Source organism: Bombina bombina, chromosome 9, assembly GCF_027579735.1.
Source record: "Bombina bombina isolate aBomBom1 chromosome 9, aBomBom1.pri, whole genome shotgun sequence".
Classification (NCBI taxonomy): Eukaryota; Metazoa; Chordata; class Amphibia; order Anura; family Bombinatoridae; genus Bombina; species Bombina bombina.
Genome location: NC_069507.1, coordinates 8,693,495 through 8,714,864, shown reverse-complemented (window position 1 = coordinate 8,714,864; position 21,370 = coordinate 8,693,495). Strand labels below are relative to the sequence as shown.

The following is a 21,370-nucleotide window of genomic DNA, read 5'->3' as shown; positions in this document are numbered from 1 at the left end:
ACAGACAGCTAGACAGACAGAGAGAGACAGAAACAGATAGATAGATAGATAGATAGATAGATAGATAGATATACAAATATATATAACCGCATACCTAGATAAAATGTATGTGAAATGGTCAGTGTGGGTATTATGCACATGAAGTTGGCAGTGATACATTCCAGGCTAGCTATTATTGTTATTGCTGATAAGGTTGAGCAAGCTCTGGCATCTAAGGGGTGCTGGAATAGCTGAGGTGTCTTGGCTTATCAGCCAGGAAGATACATTCCTCAGGGCTGCTCCCTTTTGAGTCACTGCTGGCCCAGAGCCACTTCCAGTTCATCTCAGCAGCCTGAGGTTGGAGACAGGAATCCCAGTCGTGCTGCACAGTCTGTATGAGGAGCAGAGCATGGACCCCGAGCAGGGACCCTGATAACAGACTTGGGGTTACCTACACTAACCTGCTGCGTCCTGAGCTAATGGGACAGTTTGTTCCTGGGGCACACCGTCACCACAGCTTCCAGTGACACAGGCCACAATGTTTAACTGGCACAAAACATTTAAGCTCATGCCACCCTGGAGAAGAGGTTTGTACAGTTATTTTATTCACCTTACTGCTGTAATGTTGTGTTTTACAAATGGTTAAGTTACCATTGGATTTTACTCTGCACTGAGGACCTTACTATACTTTATATCTACAACAAATATGTATTTATATTCTCGTCTTAGTGCGCATAGCCCAGGGTGAAAATTCACCTTTAGCTTTATTCATGCCTGCTCGTTTTATGCTTTGTGTGGTTTTGAATAGCAGTTGCACATATTTCAAATGTATTTCATGCAAATTTGACAACCCACTTTTGTTTTAGTGTGTTTCTGTATTTGTGAGCTTGTGTGTTTTTGTATGTGAGTGTGTTTTTGTATCTGAGTTGGTTTTCGTAAATTTGTGTTATGTGTGTATTTTCGTATGTGAGTGTGTTTTTGGGAGTTTGTGTTGTGTGTGTGTTTTGTTAGTGTGTTTTTGTATGTGAGTATGTGTTTGTGTTGTGTGTGTTTTCATTTGTGAGTTTGTTTTTGGGAGTTTGTGTTGTGTGTGTGTTTTGTTTTGGGAGTGTGTTTTTGTATGTGAGTGTGTGTTTATGTTGTGTGTGTTTTTGTATGTGTGTGTGTTTTTGTGAGTTTGTGTTGTGTGTGTGTTTTTGTACGTGAGTGTGTTTTTGTGAGTTTGTGTGTGTTTTTATGTGTGTGTGTTTTTCGGTATGTCAGTGTGTTTTTGTGAGTTTGTTTTGTGTGTGTTTTTGTAAGTTTGTGTGTGTTTTTATTTGTGTGTGTTTCGGTATGTCAGTGTGTTTTTGTATGTGTATGAGTATATTTGTGTTTTTGTGTGTGTATGAATATTTGTGTTTTTGTGTGTGTATGAGTATATTTGTGTTTATGTGTGTGTATGAGTATGTTCATGTTTTTGTGTGTGTGTATGAGTATTTGTGTTTTTGTGTGTGTATGAGTATATTTGTGTTTTTGTGTGTGTATGAGTATTTGTGTTTGTGTATGTGTATGAGTATATTTGTGTTTTTGTGTGTGTATGAGTATGTTTGTGTTTGTGTGTGTGTATGAGTATGTTTGTGTTTTTGTATGTGTATGAGTATATTTGTGTTTTTGTGTGTGTATGAGTATTTTTGTTTTTGTGTGTGTATGAGTATGTTTGTGTTTTTGTGTGTGTATGAGTATGTTTGTGTTTTTGTGTGTGTATGAGTATTTGGGTTTTTGTGTGTGTATGAGTATGTTTGTGTTTTGTGTGTGTATGAGTATTTGGGTTTTTGTGTGTGTATGAGTATTTGTGTTTTTGTGTGTGTATGAGTATGTTTGTGTTTTTGTGTGTGTATGAGTATGTTTGTGTTTTGTGTGTGTATGAGTATTTGGGTTTTTGTGTGTGTATGAGTATTTGTGTTTTTGTGTGTGTATGAGTATGTTTGTGTTTTTGTGTGTGTATGAGTATGTTTGTGTTTTTGTGTGTGTATGAGTATGAGTATTTGTGTTTTTGTGTGTGTATGAGTATGTTTGTTTGTGTTTTTGTGTGTGTATGAGTATGTTTGTGTTTTTGTGTGTGTATGAGTATGTTTGTGTTTTTGTGTGTGTATGAGTATTTGGGTTTTTGTGTGTATGAGTATGTTTGTGTTTTTGTGTGTGTATGCGTATGTTTGTATTTTTGTGTGTGTATGAGTATGTTTGTGTTTTTGTGTGTGTATGAGTATGTTTGTGTTTTTGTGTGTGTATGAGTATGTTTGTGTTTTGCGTGTGTGTGAGACATATTACACAATTTAGGGGCTATAAAAGTAATTTCTAACTAGATATGTTTATTTATTTGTGCTTTGTAACACTATGTGTGACACTCAAGGGCTCAGGTTTTGTGATATAAAGTTATACTATAACCCCTTAGTGACCAGACCATTTTTCAATTTTCTTACCGTTAAGGACTAGGGGGTCTATTTATGTAGGTTAGACATGATCCGCTATAGGGAATCATGTCCGCCGCACACCGATAAATGCCGACAGCATACGCTGTCAGCATTTATCATTGCACCAGCAGTTCTTGTGAACTGCTGGTGCAATACTGCCCCCTGCAGATTCGCAGCCAATCGGCCGCTAGCAGGGGGTGTCAATAAGCCCAATCGTATTAAATCGGGCTGATTGCTGTCCGCCACCTCAGAGATGGAGGACAAGTTAAGGAGCAGGGGTCTTAGGACCCTGCTTCTTAACTTTCGCTTCAGGCGGAACTGAAGTGGAGAGGGTCGAAGCAACATCCGCTGCTTCATAAATAGACCCCCAGGGCTGTTTTTACATTTCTGCAGTGTTTGCGTTTAGCTGTAATTTTCCTCTTACTCATTTACTGTACCCACACATTTTATATACCGTTTTTCTCGCCATTAAATGGACTTTCTAAAGATACCATTATTTTCATCATATCATATAATTTACCATAAAAAGATTATAAAATATGATGAAAAAATGGAAAAAAACACACTTTTTCTAACTTTGACACCCAAAATCTGTTATACATCTACAACCACCAAACAAAATCCATGCTAAATAGTTTCTAAATTTTGTCCTGAGTTTAGAAATACCCAATGTTTACACGTTCTTTGCTTTTTTTGCAAGTTATAGGGCAATAAGTACAAGTAGCACTTTGCTATTTCCAAACCATTTTTTCCAAATTAGCGCTAGTTACATTGGAACCCTGATATCTGTCAGGAATACCTGAATATCCCTTGACATGTATATATATTTTTTTTAGTAGACATCCCAAAGTATTGATCTAGGCCAATTTTGGTATATTTCATGCCACCATTTCACCGCCAAATGCGATCAAATAAAAAAATTGTTCACTTTTTCACAATTTTTTTCACAAACTTTAGGTTTCTCACTGAAATTATTTACAAACAACTTGTGCAATCATGGCACAAATGGTTGTAATTGCTACTCTGGGATCCCCTTTGTTCAGAAATAGCAGACATATATGGCTTTGGCATTGCTTTTTGGTAATTAGAAGGCCGCTAAATGCCGCTGCGCACCACACATGTATTATGCCCAGCAGTGAAGGGGTTAATTAGGTAGCTTGTAGGGTTAATTTTAGCTTTGGTGTATAGATTACCCTCCCAACTGACACATCCCACCCCCTAATCCCTCCATGATCCCTCTCAAACAGCTCTCTTCCCTCCCCCTACCCTCAATGGTCACCCCCATCTTAAGTACTGACAGAAAGTCTGCCAGTATGAAAATAAAAGTTTTTGTTTTTTGTAATATATTTTTTATATATTTTCTGCAGTGTACAATCCCCCGTTATCCACCCCAAACAGCTCTCTAACCCTCTACCAATTTGCCGCCATCTTAGGTACTGGCAGCTGTCTGCCAGTACCCAGTTTGATGCAAATTTTGCTAATTTTATAAATGAAAAAAAATGTTTTTTTCCTGTATTGTAGCTGACCCCCTCATTACCCTACCCACCTCCCCATGCCTGACTAACTGATTAAACATAATTATTACCAGTACTATCATCATACCCCTGTGCCTGACTAGTTGATTATGTCATTATTACCAGTACTGCTGTCATATCCCCGTGCCTGACTAGCTGATTATATGTCATTATTACCAGTACTGCTGTCATATCCCCGTGCCTGACTAGCTGATTATATGTCATTATTACCAGTTCTGCCGTCATATCCCTGTGCCTGACTAGCTGATTATATGTCATTATTACCAGTACTGCCGTCATATCTCTGTGCCTGACTAGCTGATTATATGTCATTATTACCAGTTCTGCCGTCATATCCCTGTGCCTGACTAGCTGATTATACGTCATTATTACCAGTACTGCTGTCATATCCCCGTGCCTGACTAGCTGATTATATGTCATTATTACCAGTACTGCCGTCATATCTCTGTGCCTGACTAGCTGATTATATGTCATTATCACCAGTACTGCCGTCATATCCCCGTGCCTGACTAGCTGATTATATGTCATTATTACCAGTACTGCTGTCATATCCCCGTGCCTGACTAGCTGATTATATGTCATTATTACCAGTACTGCCGTCATATCCCTGTGCCTGACTAGCTGATTATATGTCATTATTACCAGTACTGCCGTCATATCCCTGTGCCTGACTAGCTGATTATATGTCATTATTACCAGTTCTGCCGTCATATCCCTGTGCCTGACTAGCTGATTATACGTCATTATTACCAGTACTGCTGTCATATCCCCGTGCCTGACTAGCTGATTATATGTCATTATTACCAGTACTGCCGTCATATCCCTGTGCCTGACTAGCTGATTATATGTCATTATTACCAGTACTGCCGTCATATCTCTGTGCCTGACTAGCTGATTATATGTCATTATTACCAGTTCTGCCGTCATATCCCTGTGCCTGACTAGCTGATTATATGTCATTATTACCAGTACTGCTGTCATATCCCCGTGCCTGACTAGCTGATTATATGTCATTATTACCAGTACTGCCGTCATATCCCTGTGCCTGACTAGCTGATTATATGTCATTATTACCAGTACTGCCGTCATATCTCTGTGCCTGACTAGCTGATTATATGTCATTATTACCAGTTCTGCCGTCATATCCCTGTGCCTGACTAGCTGATTATATGTCATTATTACCAGTACTGCCGTCATATCCCCGTGCCTGACTAGCTGATTGTATGTCATTATTACCAGTTCTGCCGTCATATCCCTGTGCCTGACTAGCTGATTATATGTCATTATTACCAGTACTGCCGTCATATCTCTGTGCCTGACTAGCTGATTATATGTCATTATTACCAGTTCTGCCGTCATATCCCTGTGCCTGACTAGCTGATTATATGTCATTATTACCAGTACTGCTGTCATATCCCCATGCCTGACTAGCTGATTATATGTCATTATCACCAGTACTGCCGTCATATCCCTGTGCCTGACTAGCTGATTATATGTCATTATTACCAGTACTGCCGTCATATCCCCGTGCCTGACTAGCTGATTATATGTCATTATTACCAGTACTGCTGTCAAATCCCTGTGCCTGATTAGCTGATTATATGTCATTATTACCAGTACTACCGTCATATCTCTGTGCCTGACTAGCTGATTATATGTCATTATTACCAGTACTGCCGTCATATCCCCGTGCTTGACTAGCTGATTATATGTCATTATTACCAGTACTACCGTCATATCTCTGTGCCTGACTAGCTGATTATATGTCATTATTACCAGTACTGCCGTCATATCCCTGTGCCTGACTAGCTGATTATATGTCATTATTACCAGTACTGCTGTCATATCCCCGTGCCTGACTAGCTGATTATATGTCATTATTACCAGTACTGCTGTCATATCTCTGTGCCTGACTAGCTGATTATATGTCATTATTACCAGTACTGCCATCATATCCCCATGCCTGACTAGCTGATTATATGTCATTATTACCAGTACTGCTGTCAAATCCCTGTGCCTGATTAGCTGATTATATGTCATTATTACCAGTACTGCCATCATATCTCTGTGCCTGACTAGCTGATTATATGTCATTATTACCAGTACTGCTGTCATATCCCCGTGCTTGACTAGCTGATTATATGTCATTATTACCAGTACTGCCGTCATATCTCTGTGCCTGACTAGCTGATTATATGTCATTATTACCAGTTCTGCCGTCATATCCCTGTGCCTGACTAGCTGATTATATGTCATTATTACCAGTACTGCTGTCATATCCCCGTGCCTGACTAGCTGATTATATGTCATTATTACCAGTACTGCCGTCATATCCCTGTGCCTGACTAGCTGATTATATGTCATTATTACCAGTACTGCCGTCATATCTCTGTGCCTGACTAGCTGATTATATGTCATTATTACCAGTTCTGCCGTCATATCCCTGTGCCTGACTAGCTGATTATATGTCATTATTACCAGTACTGCCGTCATATCCCCGTGCCTGACTAGCTGATTATATGTCATTATTACCAGTTCTGCCGTCATATCCCTGTGCCTGACTAGCTGATTATATGTCATTATTACCAGTACTGCCGTCATATCCCCGTGCCTGACTAGCTGATTATATGTCATTATTACCAGTTCTGCCGTCATATCCCTGTGCCTGACTAGCTGATTATATGTCATTATTACCAGTTCTGCCGTCATATCCCCGTGCCTGACTAGCTGATTATATGTCATTATTACCAGTACTGCCGTCATATCCCCGTGCCTGACTAGCTGATTATATGTCATTATTACCAGTACTGCCGTCATATCCCTGTGCCTGACTAGCTGATTATATGTCATTATTACCAGTACTGCCGTCATATCTCTGTGCCTGACTAGCTGATTATATGTCATTATCACCAGTACTGCCGTCATATCCCTGTGCCTGACTAGCTGATTATATGTCATTATTACCAGTTCTGCCGTCATATCCCTGTGCCTGACTAGCTGATTATATGTCATTATTACCAGTACTGCTGTCATATCCCCGTGCCTGACTAGCTGATTATATGTCATTATTACCAGTACTGCCGTCATATCCCCGTGCCTGACTAGCTGATTATATGTCATTATTACCAGTTCTGCCGTCATATCCCTGTGCCTGACTAGCTGATTATATGTCATTATTACCAGTACTGCTGTCATATCCCCGTGCCTGACTAGCTGATTATATGTCATTATTACCAGTACTGCTGTCATATCCCCGTGCCTGACTAGCTGATTATATGTCATTATTACCAGTACTGCCGTCATATCTCTGTGCCTGACTAGCTGATTATATGTCATTATTACCAGTTCTGCCGTCATATCCCTGTGCCTGACTAGCTGATTATATGTCATTATTACCAGTACTGCTGTCATATCCCCGTGCCTGACTAGCTGATTATATGTCATTATTACCAGTACTGCCGTCATATCTCTGTGCCTGACTAGCTGATTATATGTCATTATCACCAGTACTGCCGTCATATCCCTGTGCCTGACTAGCTGATTATATGTCATTATTACCAGTACTGCTGTCATATCCCCGTGCCTGACTAGCTGATTATATGTCATTATTACCAGTACTGCCGTCATATCTCTGTGCCTGACTAGCTGATTATATGTCATTATTACCAGTACTGCTGTCATATCCCCGTGCTTGACTAGCTGATTATATGTCATTATTACCAGTACTGCTGTCATATCCCCGTGCCTGACTAGCTGATTATATGTCATTATCACCAGTACTGCCGTCATATCCCTGTGCCTGACTAGCTGATTATATGTCATTATTACCAGTACTCCTGTCATATCCCTGTGCCTGACTAGCTGATTATATGTCATTATTACCAGTACTCCTGTCATATCCCTGTGCCTGACTAGCTGATTATATGTCATTATTACCAGTACTGCCATCATATCCCCATGCCTGACTAGCTGATTATATGTCATTATTACCAGTACTGCTGTCATATCCCCGTGCCTGACTAGCTGATTATATGTCATTATTACCAGTACTGCCGTCATATTTCCGTGCCTGACTAGCTGATTATATGTCATTATTACCAGTACTGCCGTCATATTTCCGTGCCTGACTAGCTGATTATATGTCATTATTACCAGTACAATCATCATACCCCGTGCCTGATTAGCTGATTATATGTCATTATTACCAGTACTGCTGTCATATCCCCATGCCTGACTAGCTGATTATATGTCATTATCACCAGTACTGCCATCATATCCCCATGCCTGACTAGCTGATTATATGTCATTATTACCAGTACTGCTGTCATATCCCCGTGCCTGACTAGCTGATTATAGGTCATTATTACCAGTACTGCCGTCATATTTCCGTGCCCGACTAGCTGATTATATGTCATTATTACCAGTACTGCCGTCATATTTCCGTGCCTGACTAGCTGATTATATGTCATTATTACCAGTACAATCATCATACCCCGTGCCTGACTAGCTGATTATACGTCATTATTACCAGTACTGCCGTCATATCCCCATGCCTGACTAGCTGATTATATGTCATTATTACCAGTACTGCCGTCATATCCCCATGCCTGACTAGCTGATTATATGTCATTATTACCAGTACAATAATCATACCCCGTGCCTGACTAGCTGATTTTACGTCATTATTACCAGTACAATCATCATACCCCGTGCCTGACTAGCTGATTATATGTCATTATTACCAGTACTGCCGTCATATTTCCGTGCCTGACTAGCTGATTATATGTCATTATTACCAGTACTGCCGTCATATTTCCGTGCCTGACTAGCTGATTATATGTCATTATTACCAGTACTGCCGTCATATTTCCGTGCCTGACTAGCTGATTATATGTCATTATTACCAGTTCTGCCGTCATATCCCTGTGCCTGACTAGCTGATTATATGTCATTATTACCAGTACTGCCGTCATATTTCCGTGCCTGACTAGCTGATTATATGTCATTATTACTAGTACAATCATCATACCCCGTGCCTGACTAGCTGATTATACGTCATTATTACCAGTACTGCCGTCATATCCCCATGCCTGACTAGCTGATTATATGTCATTATTACCAGTACAATCATCATACCCTGTGCCTGACTAGCTGATTTTACGTCATTATTACCAGTTCTGCCGTCATATCCCCATGCCTGACTAGCTGATTATATGTCATTATTACCAGTACAATCATCATACCCTGTGCCTGACTAGCTGATTTTACGTCATTATTACCAGTACTGCCGTCATATCCCCATGCCTGACTAGCTGATTATATGTCATTATTACCAGTACAATCATCATACCCCATGCCTGACTAGCTGATTTTACGTCATTATTACCAGTACAATCATCATACCCCGTGCCTGACTAGCTGATTTTACGTCATTATTACCAGTACAATCATCATACCCCGTGCCTGACTAGCTGATTATACGTCATTATTACCAGTACTGCCGTCATATCCCCATGCCTGACTAGCTGATTTTACGTCATTATTACCAGTACTGCCGTCATATCCCCATGCCTGACTAGCTGATTATGTGTCATAATTACCAGTACAATCATCATACCCTGTGCCTGACTAGCTGATTATGTGTACATTCAACAGCAAAGATCTGCATTTGACAACAAGTATGCAGACTGTATATCTATTTGCACTGTGGTATCTGATATGTATAACAAGTACAGATGTCATTTTCATAACACCTTTAGTAATTAGTGACACATTCCAGGGCTTATAGGGAAGAGGCAGTGACAAATAAGCCTACTGGTGTCCCATAGTATAGTCATATTGCAGTGACCTACAGTGCAGTCTTCCTTTCTTGTGCATAAGTCCGTGTGTTCATGTCTGTTGTCCCTCTAGGGCCCATGGTGATCTCCCTAATCGTTTATCTGTATTATTATGTTTACTTAGGCACAAACTCTTTGATGTTCTCTGTCTAATGTTCCCAAGAGCAGATCACTGAGTGCTAATTGCACCACTGGAGATGGGAGCTCTGACCACAACCATTAAACATCTGTCTGAACATGATTGTGTGACTCAGGGCCTGTCCTATCATTTATCTTATCTGTCCCAGATCATAAACCAAAAACAACTTGTTCTGCCTGAAGTCTCAAATTAGGAAACTGCTTTGTTTAAATCCTTTTCACATATAATGCCTGAGATTGCTCGGGGGCTGCTCTTTTTCCTGGAAGTTCAGAGAACTAAGATAAACAACCTCCAATTTCCTTAAAAATAAAACAGCTCTGACACTTAAAGGACCAGTCAACACAGTAGATTTGCATAATCAACAAATGCAAGATAACAAGACAATGCAATAGCATACCTCCCAACATTTCAAAATTCAAAAGAGGGACACCCCCCCCCCCCGGCAAAAAATTGAAATGTGGTGGGCGGGGCTTTAAAAAAATCATAAGACCAAAGTAATATAAATAAAATTCTAAATAAAGTCATATATTTTAATACACTGACAGCTAGATTTAGAGTTCTGCGGCCAAAGGGCTGCGTTAGGCCCCAATAAGGGAGCGTAGAGCATATTTACCGCCACTGCAACTCTAAATTCCAGCGGTGCTTACAGACGCGGCCAGCTTCAAAAACGTGCCCGTGCACAATTCCCCCATAGGAAACAATGGGGCTGTTTGAGCTGCAAAAAAGCAGCGTTCAGCTCCTAACGCAGCCCCATTGTTTTCTATGGGGAAACAGCCCCATTGTTTTCTATTCTGGACCGATCGCTGAACCCGGTGAGGTGAAGACAAGGTAGGGAGATCTTCAGGGGCTTAGTGTTAGGTTTATTTAAGGGGGGTTTGGGATAGATTAGGGGTATGTGGGTGGTGGGTTGTAATGTTGGGGGGGGTATTGTATGTTTTTTTTTTACAGGCAAAAGAGCTGAATTCTTTGGGGCATGCCCCGCAAAGGGCCCTTTTCAGGGCTGGTAAGGTAAAAGAGCTTTTCTATTTTAATTTTAGAATAGGGTAGGGCATTTTTTTAATTTGGGGGTCTTTGTTATTTTATTAGGGGGCTTAGAGTAGGTGTAATTAGTTTAAATTGTTGTAATATTTTTCTAATGTTTGTAAATATTTTTTTATTTTTTGTAACTTAGTTCTTTTTTATTTTTTGTACTTTAGTTAGTTTATTTCATTGTATTTATTTGTAGGAATTGTATTTAATTTATTTATTGATAGTGTAGTGTTAGGTTTAATTGTAGGTAATTGTAGGTATTTTATTTAATTAATTTATTGATAGTGTAGTGTTAGGTTTAATTGTAACTTAGGTTAGGATTTATTTTACAGGTAATTTTGTAATTATTTTAACTAGGTAGCTATTAAATAGTTATTAACTATTTAATAGCTATTGTACCTGGTTAAAATAATTACAAAGTTGCCTGTAAAATAAATATTAATCCTAAAATAGCTACAATATAATTATAATTTATATTGTAGCTATATTAGGGTTTATTTTACAGGTAAGTATTTAGCTTTAAATAGGAATAATTTATTTAATAAGAGTTAATTTATTTCGTTAGATGAAAATTATATTTAATTTAGGGGGGTGTTAGGGTTAGGGTTAGAATTAGCTTTAGGGGTTAAAAAATTTATTAGAGTAGCGGTGAGCTCCGGTCGGCAGATTAGGGGTTAATGCTTGAAGTTAGGTGTCGGCGATGTTAGGGAGGGCAGATTAGGGGTTAATACTATTTATTATAGGGTTATTGAGGCGGGAGTGAGGCGGATTAGGGGTTAATACATTTATTATAGTAGCGGTGCGGTCGTCGGCAGATTAGGGGTTAATAAGTGTAGGTAGCGGCGACGTTGGGGGCGGCAGATTAGGGGTTAATAAATATTATGTAGGTGTCGGCGATGTTAGGGGCAGCAGATTAGGGGTACATAGGGATAACGTAGGTGGCGGCGGTGTGCGGTCGGCAGATTAGGGGTTAAAAATTTTAATAGAGTGGGGGCGATGTGGGGGGGCCTCGGTTTAGGGGTACATAGGTAGTTTATGGGTGTTATTATACTTTAAACCACAGTAGTTAAGAGCTTTATAAACCGGCGTTAGCCCAGAAAGCTCGTAACTACTGACTTTTTTCTGTGGCTGGAGTTTTGTCGTTAGATTTCTAACGCTCACTTCAGCCAAGACTCTAAATACCGGCGTTAGAAAGATCCCATTGAAAAGATAGGATACGCAATTGGCGTAGGGGGATCTGCGGTATGGAAAAGTCGCGGCTGGAAAGTGAGCGTTAGACCCTTTCCTGACTGACTCCAAATACCAGCGGGCGGCCAAAACCAGCGTTAGGAGCCTCTAACGCTGGTTTTGACGGCTACCGCCCAACTCTAAATCTAGGCCTTAGGCAGCAAATCAAACACAAGCTCAAACTACTGGTATGGCTATGTGAGCTATGTATTTAATTAGCCTTTGCAAAGACATTGCTAAATATTTTTATCTTAATTGGACATTTAATAATAAATTCTTTAAAACTGCTCTCTGCATTCCCCATTAATATTCTAGATTCTGGCCTTTAAAGTCAGCAAAAATGCACAGTAGCACACTACATAGCATACACTTACACATGCAGATACACACACACTACATAGCATACACTTACACATGCAGATACACACACACTACATAGCATACACTTACACATGCAGATACACACACACTACATAGCATACACTTACACATGCAGATACACACACACTACATAGCATACCCTTACACATGCAGATACACACACACTACATAGCATACACTTACACATGCAGATACATACACACTACATAGCATACACTTATACATGCAGATACACACACACTACATAGCATACACTTATACATGCAGATACACACACACACACTACATAGCATACACTTATACATGCAGATACACACACACTACATAGCATACACTTATACATACAGATACACACACACTACATTGCATACACTTATACATGCAGATACACACACACTACATAGCATACACTTATACATGCAGATACACACACACTACATAGCATACACTTATACATGCAGATACACACACACTACATAGATACACTTACAAATGCAGATACACACACTACATAGCATACACTTACACATGCAGATACACACACACAACATAGCATACACTTATGCATGCAGATACACACACACCATACATAGCATACACTTATACATGCAGATACACACACACACTACATAGCATAGACTTTCACATGCAGATACACACACTACATAGCATACACTTACACATGCAGATACATACACACACACACTGCATAGCATACACTTACATATGCAGATACACACACACCATACATAGCATACACTTATACATGCAGATACACACACACACTACATAGCATACACTTATACATGCAGACACACACACACTACATAGCATACACTTATACATGCAGATACACACACACTACATAGCTTAAACTTATACATGCAGATACACACACACTACATAGCATACACTTATACATGCAGACACACACACACACTACATAGCATACACTTATACATGCAGATACACACACACACTACATAGCATATACTTACACATGCAGATACACACACACTACATAGCATACACTTATACATGCAGATACACACACACTACATAGCATACACTTACACATGCAGGTACACACACACTACATAGCATACACTTATACATACAGATACACACACACTACATAGCATACACTTATACATGCAGATACACACACACTACATAGCATACACTTACACATGCAGGTACACACACACTACATAGCATACACTTACACATGCAGATACACACACTACATAGCATACACTTACACATGCAGATACACACACACAACATAGCATACACTTATGCATGCAGATACACACACACCATACATAGCATACACTTATACATGCAGATACACACACACACTACATAGCATAGACTTTCACATGCAGATACACACACTACATAGCATACACTTACACATGCAGATACATACACCACACACACTGCATAGCATACACTTACATATGCAGATACACACACTATATAACATACACTTTCACATGCAGATACACACACACACTACATAGCATACACTTACACATGCAGATACACACACACTACATAGCATACACTTATACATGCAGATACACACACACTACATAGCATACACTTATACATGCAGCATACACTTATAAATGCAGATACACAGACCCTACATAGTATACATTTATACATGCAGATACACAGACCCTACATAGTATACACTTATACATGCAGATACACACACACACATTACATAACATACACTTATACATGCAGCATACACTTATAAATGCAGATACACAGACCCTACATAGTATACACTTATACATGCAGATACACACACACACATTACATAACATACACTTATACATGCAGCATACACTTATACATGCAGATACACAGACACTACATAGTATACACTTATACATGCAGACACACACACACACTACATAGCATACACTTACACATGCAGACACACACACACACTACATAGCATACACTTATACATGCAGATACACACTTATACATGCAGATACACATACACACACTACATAGCTTACATATATACATGCAGACACACACACACTACATAACATAAACTTATACATGCAGATACACACACACACTACATAGCATAAACTTATACATGCAGATACACACACACACTACATAGCATACACTTATACATGCAGATACACACACACATTACATAGCATACACTTATACATGCAGCATACACTTATACGTGCAGATACACAGACACTACATAGTATACACTTATACATGCAGATACAGACACACACACACTACATAGTATACACTTATACATGCAGATACACACACACTACATAACATACACTTATACATACAGATACACACACACTACATAACATACACTTATACATGCAGATACACACACACTACATAGCATACACTTATACATGCAGATACACACACACACACTACATAGCATACACTTATACATGCAGATACACACACTACATAGCATACACGTATACATGCAGATACACACACACTACATAGCATACACTTACACATGCAGATACACACACACACTACATAGCATACACTTACACAGGCAGATACACAGACACTACATAGTATACACTTATACATGCAGATACACACACACTACATAGCATACACTTACACATGCAGGTACACACACACATTACATAGCATACACTTATACATGCAGCATACACTTATACATGCAGATACACAGACACTACATAGTATACACTTATACATGCAGACACACACACACTACATAGCATAAACTTATACATACAGATACACACACACAGTTATGGATACAGATAGACACACACACTACATCATATATGGGTATCTGTAACTCATTGTATGGGGTCCTGGGGTTGGCAAGCACTTTAGCTGGCAGTGTGCGGCTGCCACTGTTTGTTACCCTGGTATTAGCACTGCTCATTGTATAAAACTGAAGGCATGCTAGTATTATCCCCAGGGGTTAGACATCATCACTACCAGAGGTAGGTTAGAGAGGTCAGCATTACCCGTGGTCAGAGTGTATACAGCCTTCTTACTCCTGCTTAACCCACACACCATTCATTTTCCACAGGGAATCTAACAGGTAATAGGTATCTAACCCTGTGAGAGCAAAGCCAGCTGCTTCTGAGTATGGGCCCAACATAATTTTTTTTCTCTTGTTAAGTGTATCCAGTCCACGGATCATCCATTACTTGTGGGATATATTCCCTTCCCAACAGGAAGTTGCAAGAGGATCACCCCCAGCAGAGCTGCTATATAGCTCCTCCCCTCACATGTCATATCAAGTCATTCTCTTGCAACCCTCAACATAGATGGAGGTCGTGAGAGGACTGTGGTGTTTTATACTTAGTTTATTTCTTCAATCAAAAGTTTGTTATTTTTAAATGGCACCGGAGTGTGCTGTTTTTTCTCAGGCAGTATTTGGAAGAAGAATCTGCCTGCGTTTTCTATGATCTTAGCAGAAGTAACTAAGATCCACTTGCTGTTCTCACATATTCTGAGGAGTGAGGTAACTTCAGACAGGGAATGGCGTGCAGGTTTTCCTGCAACTAAGGTATGTGCAGTAAAATATTTTTCTAAGGAATGGAATTGACTAAGAAAATGCTGCTGATACCGAAGTAATGTAAGTAAAGCCTTAAATGCAGTGAAAACGACTGGTATCAGGCTTATTAATAGAGATATATACTCTTTAAAAAAATGTGTTTTAAAACGTTTGCTGGCATGTTTAATCGTTTTTTAACGTACATTTGGTGATAAAACTTATTGGGGCATAATTTTTCCACATGGCTGGCTTAATTTCTGCATAGAAACAGTTAACTGAGGCTTCCCACTGTTGTAATATGAGTGGGAGGGGCCTATTTTAGCGCTTTTTTGCTCAGTAAAAAATTCAGACTCAGACTTCCTGCTTCTTCCTGCATGATCCAGGACTTCTCTAGAGGGCTCAAAAGGCTTCAAAAGTCATATTGAGGGAGGTAATCAGTCACAGCAGAGCTGTGACAGTGTGTTTGACTGTTTTAAAAAACGTTTTTCTCTATTGTTTATCCGGTTTGGGTATTAAGGGGTTAATCATCCATTTGCAAGTCGGTGCAATGCTCTGCTAACTTAATACATTTACTGTGAAAATTTGGTTGGTATAACTGCTTTGATTCATTGTTATTTCAACTTGAGACAGTTTTTGTGCTTCTTAAAGGCGCAGTAGCGTTTTTTATATTGCTTGTAAACTTATTGTGAAGTGTTTTTCAAGCTTGCCAGTCTTATTGCTAGTCTGTTTAAACATGTCTGACATAGATGAATCTACTTGTTCATTATGTTTGAAAGCCAGTGTGGAGCCCCATAGGAATATGTGTACTAAATGTATTGATTTCACTTTAAATAATAAAGGTCAGTCTTTATCTATAAAAGAATTATCACCAGACGACGAGGGGGAAGTTATGCCGACTAACTCTCCTCACGTGTCAGTACCTTCGCCTCCCGCTCAGGGGGCGCATGCTATTATGGCGCCAAGTACATCAGAGACGCCCATAGCAATTACTTTACAGGACATGGCTACAATCATGAATAATACCCTGTCAGAAGTATTATCTAGATTGCCAGAATTGAGTGGCAAGCGCAATAGCTCTGGGATTAGGAGAGATGCAGAGCGCGCTGGTGCTGTAAGAGCCATGTCTGATACTGCGTCACAGTTTGCAGAACATGAGGACGGAGAGCTTCATTCTGTGGGTGACGGATCTGATCCAGGGAAACCTGATTCAGAGATCTCTAATTTTAAATTTAAGCTTGAGAACCTCCGTGTATTGCTTGGGGAGGTTTTAGCTGCTCTGAACGACTGTAACACAGTTGCAATTCCAGAGAAATTGTGTAGGCTGGATAGATACTATGCGGTACCGGTGTGTACTGATGTTTTCCCTATACCTAAAAGGCTTACAGAAATTATTAGCAAGGAGTGGGATAGACCCGGTGTGCCCTTTTCCCCACCTCCTATATTTAGAAAAATGTTTCCAATAGACGCCACTACACGGGACTTATGGCAGACGGTCCCTAAGGTGGAGGGAGCAGTTTCTACTTTAGCAAAGCGTACCACTATCCCGGTTGAAAATGTTTGTTCAACAAGGTTTTATCCTGCAGCCCCTTGCATGCATTGCGCCTGTCACTGCTGCTGCGGCATTCTGGTTTGAGTCTCTGGAAGAGGCCATTCACACAGCTCCATTGGATGAAATTATGGACAAGCTTAAATCACTTAAGCTAGCTAACTCATTTGTTTCTGATGCCGTTGTACATTTGACTAAACTAACGGCTAAGAATTCTGGATTCGCCATCCAGGCGCGGAGAGCGCTATGGCTTAAATCCTGGTCAGCTGACGTGACTTCTAAATCTAAATTACTTAATATTCCTTTCAAGGGGCAGACCTTATTCGGGCCCGGCTTGAAAGAAATTATTGCTGATATTACTGGAGGTAAGGGTCATACCCTTCCTCAGGACAGGGCCAAATCAAAGGCCAAACAGTCTAATTTTCGTGCCTTTCGAAATTTCAAGGCAGGAGCAGCATCAACTTCCTCCGCTCCAAAACAGGAAGGAACTGTTGCTCATTCCAGACAGGCCTGGAAACCTAACCAGTCCTGGAACAAGGGCAAGCAGACCAGAAAACCTGCTACTGCCCCCAAGACAGCATGAAGGAACGGCCCCCTATCCGGAAACGGATCTAGTGGATGGCAGACTTTCTCTCTTCGCCCAGGCGTGGGCAAGAGATGTCCAGGATCCCTGGGCGTTGGAGATCATATCTCAGGGATATCTTCTGGACTTCTAGGCTTCTCCTCCTCAAGGGAGATTCCATCTTTCAAGGTTATCAGAAAACCAGATAAAGAAAGAGGCATTCCTACGCTGTGTACAAGATCTCCTAGTAATGGGGGTGATCCACCCAGTTCCGCGGACGGAACAAGGGCAGGGATTTTATTCAAATCTGTTCGTGGTTCCCAAGAAAGAGGGAACCTTCAGACCAATCTTGGATCTAAAGATCTTAAACAAATTCCTAAGAGTTCCATCATTCAAAATGGAAACTATTCGGACCATCCTTCCCATGATCCAAGAGGGTCAGTACATGACCACAGTGGACTTAAAGGATGCCTACCTTCACATACCGATTCACAAAGATCATCATCGGTTCCTAAGATTTGCCTTTCTAGACAGGCATTGCCAATTTGTAGCTCTCCCCTTCGGGTTGGCTACGGCCCCGAGAATCTTTACAAAGGTTCTGGGCTCACTTCTGGCGGTTCTAAGACCGCGAGGCATAGCGGTGGCTCCGTTCCAGGGACCCGGGAGCGACGCTGATAGATGCTCTAGCAGCTCCTTGGTTCTTCAACATGGCTTATGTGTTTCCACCGTCTCCTCTGCTGCCTCGACTGATTGCCAAGATCAAACAGGAGAGAGCATCAGTGATTCTGATAGCGCCTGCTTGGCCTTGCAGGACCTGGTATGCAGACCTAGTGGACATGTTGTCCTGTCCACCATGGACTCTGCCTCTGAGGCAAGACCTTCTAATACAAGGTCCTTTCAATCATCCAAATCTAATTTCTCTGAGACTGACTGCATGGAGATTGAACGCTTGATCCTATCAAAGCGTGGCTTCTCCGAGTCAGTTATTGACACCTTAATACAGGCACGAAAGCCTGTTACCAGGAAAATCTACCATAAGATATGGTGTAAATACTTGTATTGGTGCGAATCCAAGAGTTACTCATGGAGTAAGGTTAGGATTCCTAGGATATTGTCTTTTCTCCAAGAGGGTTTGGAAAAAGGCTTATCTGCTAGTTCGTTAAAGGGACAGATTTCTGCTCTGTCTATTCTTTTGCACAAGCGTCTGGCAGAAGTTGCAGACGTCCAGGCTTTTTGTCAGGCTTTGGCTAGGATTAAGCCTGTGTTTAAAACTGTTGCTCCTCCGTGGAGCTTAAACTTGGTTCTTAAAGTTCTTCAAGGAGTTCCGTTTGAACCCCTTCATTCCATTGATATTAAACTTTTATCTTGGAAAGTTCTGTTTTTGATGGCTATTTCCTCGGCTCGAAGAGTCTCTGAGTTATCTGCCTTACATTGTGATTCTCCTTATCTGATTTTCCATTCAGACAAGGTAGTTCTGCGTACTAAACCTGGGTTTTTACCTAAGGTGGTTTCTAACAGGAATATCAATCAAGAGATTGTTGTCCCATCATTGTGCCCTAATCCTTCTTCAAAGAAGGAACGTCTTTTGCATAATCTGGACGTAGTCCATGCCTTGAAGTTCTACTAAAAGATTTTCGTCAAACATCTGCCCTGTCAAACTAACTAAAGATTTTCGTCAAACATCTGCCCTGTTTGTCGTTTATTCTGGACAGAGGAGAGGTCAAAAAGCTTTGGCAACCTCTCTCTCCTTTTGGCTTCGAAGCATAATACGCTTAGCCTATGAGACTGCTGGACAGCAGCCCCCTGAAAGGATTACAGCTCATTCTACTAGAGCTGTGGCTTCCACCTGGGCCTTTAAAAATGAGGTCTCTGTTGAACAGATTTGCAAGGCTGCGACTTGGTCTTCGCTTCACACTTTTTCAAAATTTTACAAATTTGACACTTTTGCTTCTTCGGGGGCTGTTTTTGGGAGAAAGGTTCTACAGGCAGTGGTTTCTTCTGTTTAAGTTCCTGCCTTGTCCCTCCCATCATCCGTGTACTTAAGCTTTGGTATTGGTATCCCACAAGTAATGGATGATCCGTGGACTGGATACACTTAACAAGAGAAAACATAATTTATGCTTACCTGATAAATTTATTTCTCTTGTAGTGTATCCAGTCCACGGCCCGCCCTGTCTTTTTAAGGCAGATCTAAATTTTTGATTAAACTACAGTCACCACTGCACCCTATGGTTTCTCCTTTCTTGTCTTGTTTCGGTCGAATGACTGGATATGACATGGGAGGGGAGGAGTTATATAGCAGCTCTGCTGTGGGTGATCCTCTTGCAACTTCCTGTTGGGAAGGGAATATATCCCACAAGTAATGGATGATCCGTGGACTGGATACACTACAAGAGAAATAAATTTATCAGGTAAGCATAAATTATGTTGTTTTTTTTAATGCATGGGGCAAGTCGGGACAGATGGCTAGCAACCTGGGACAGGGGGACAGACTCCTAAAATCGGGACAGTTGGGGGGTATGCAATAGCACTTAGTCTGAACTTCAAATAAGTAGTAGATTTTTTTTCTGACAATTTTAAAAGTTGTCTTTTTCCACTCCCCCTGTACCATGTGACAGCCATCTGCCAATCACAAATGCATACACGTACCATGTGACAGCCATCTGCCAATCACAAATGCAGACACACTTATTCTTGCACATGCTCAGTAGGAGCTGGTGACTCAAAATGTTTAAATATACAAAGACTGTGCACATCTTGTTAATGGAAGTAAATTGGAAAGTTGTTTTAAAATGTCTGCTCTATCTGAGTAATGAAAGTTGAATTGAGTGTCCCTATAGGACATGTAACCCAAATGTTTTCTTTAATGACTCAGAGCATACTGTTTATCTAATGTGCTTAGTTCTGTTTGTACCTAGGTGGGTTAGAAGCTGGAAGCTAGCTGCTGATAGGTGGTCATTGGCTTACTGATGTTTTCAGCTAGCTCCCAGTACAGTATTGCTGCTCCTTCAATAAAGGATACCAAATAAATGAGGCAAAATTGATAGTAAATTGGAAAGTTGTTTAAAAATGTTCTATGCAAATCCCCAAAGAAAAAAAATGTTTCACACC

At 40.4% G+C, this 21,370-nt stretch overlaps 1 protein-coding gene across 1 annotated transcript in view; it reads left to right on the top strand.

The window, feature by feature from the left end:
- The first annotated feature begins 310 nt into the window (after positions 1 to 310).
- Positions 311 to 21,370, top strand: part of LOC128639742 (uncharacterized) — a 272,419-nt gene continuing 251,359 nt past the window's right edge. Inside the window, exon 1 of the mRNA XM_053691861.1 lies at positions 311 to 566. Within this exon, the coding sequence (XP_053547836.1) occupies positions 518 to 566 (49 nt within the window). The 5' untranslated portion in view covers positions 311 to 517. The remainder of the gene's footprint in view (positions 567 to 21,370) is intronic.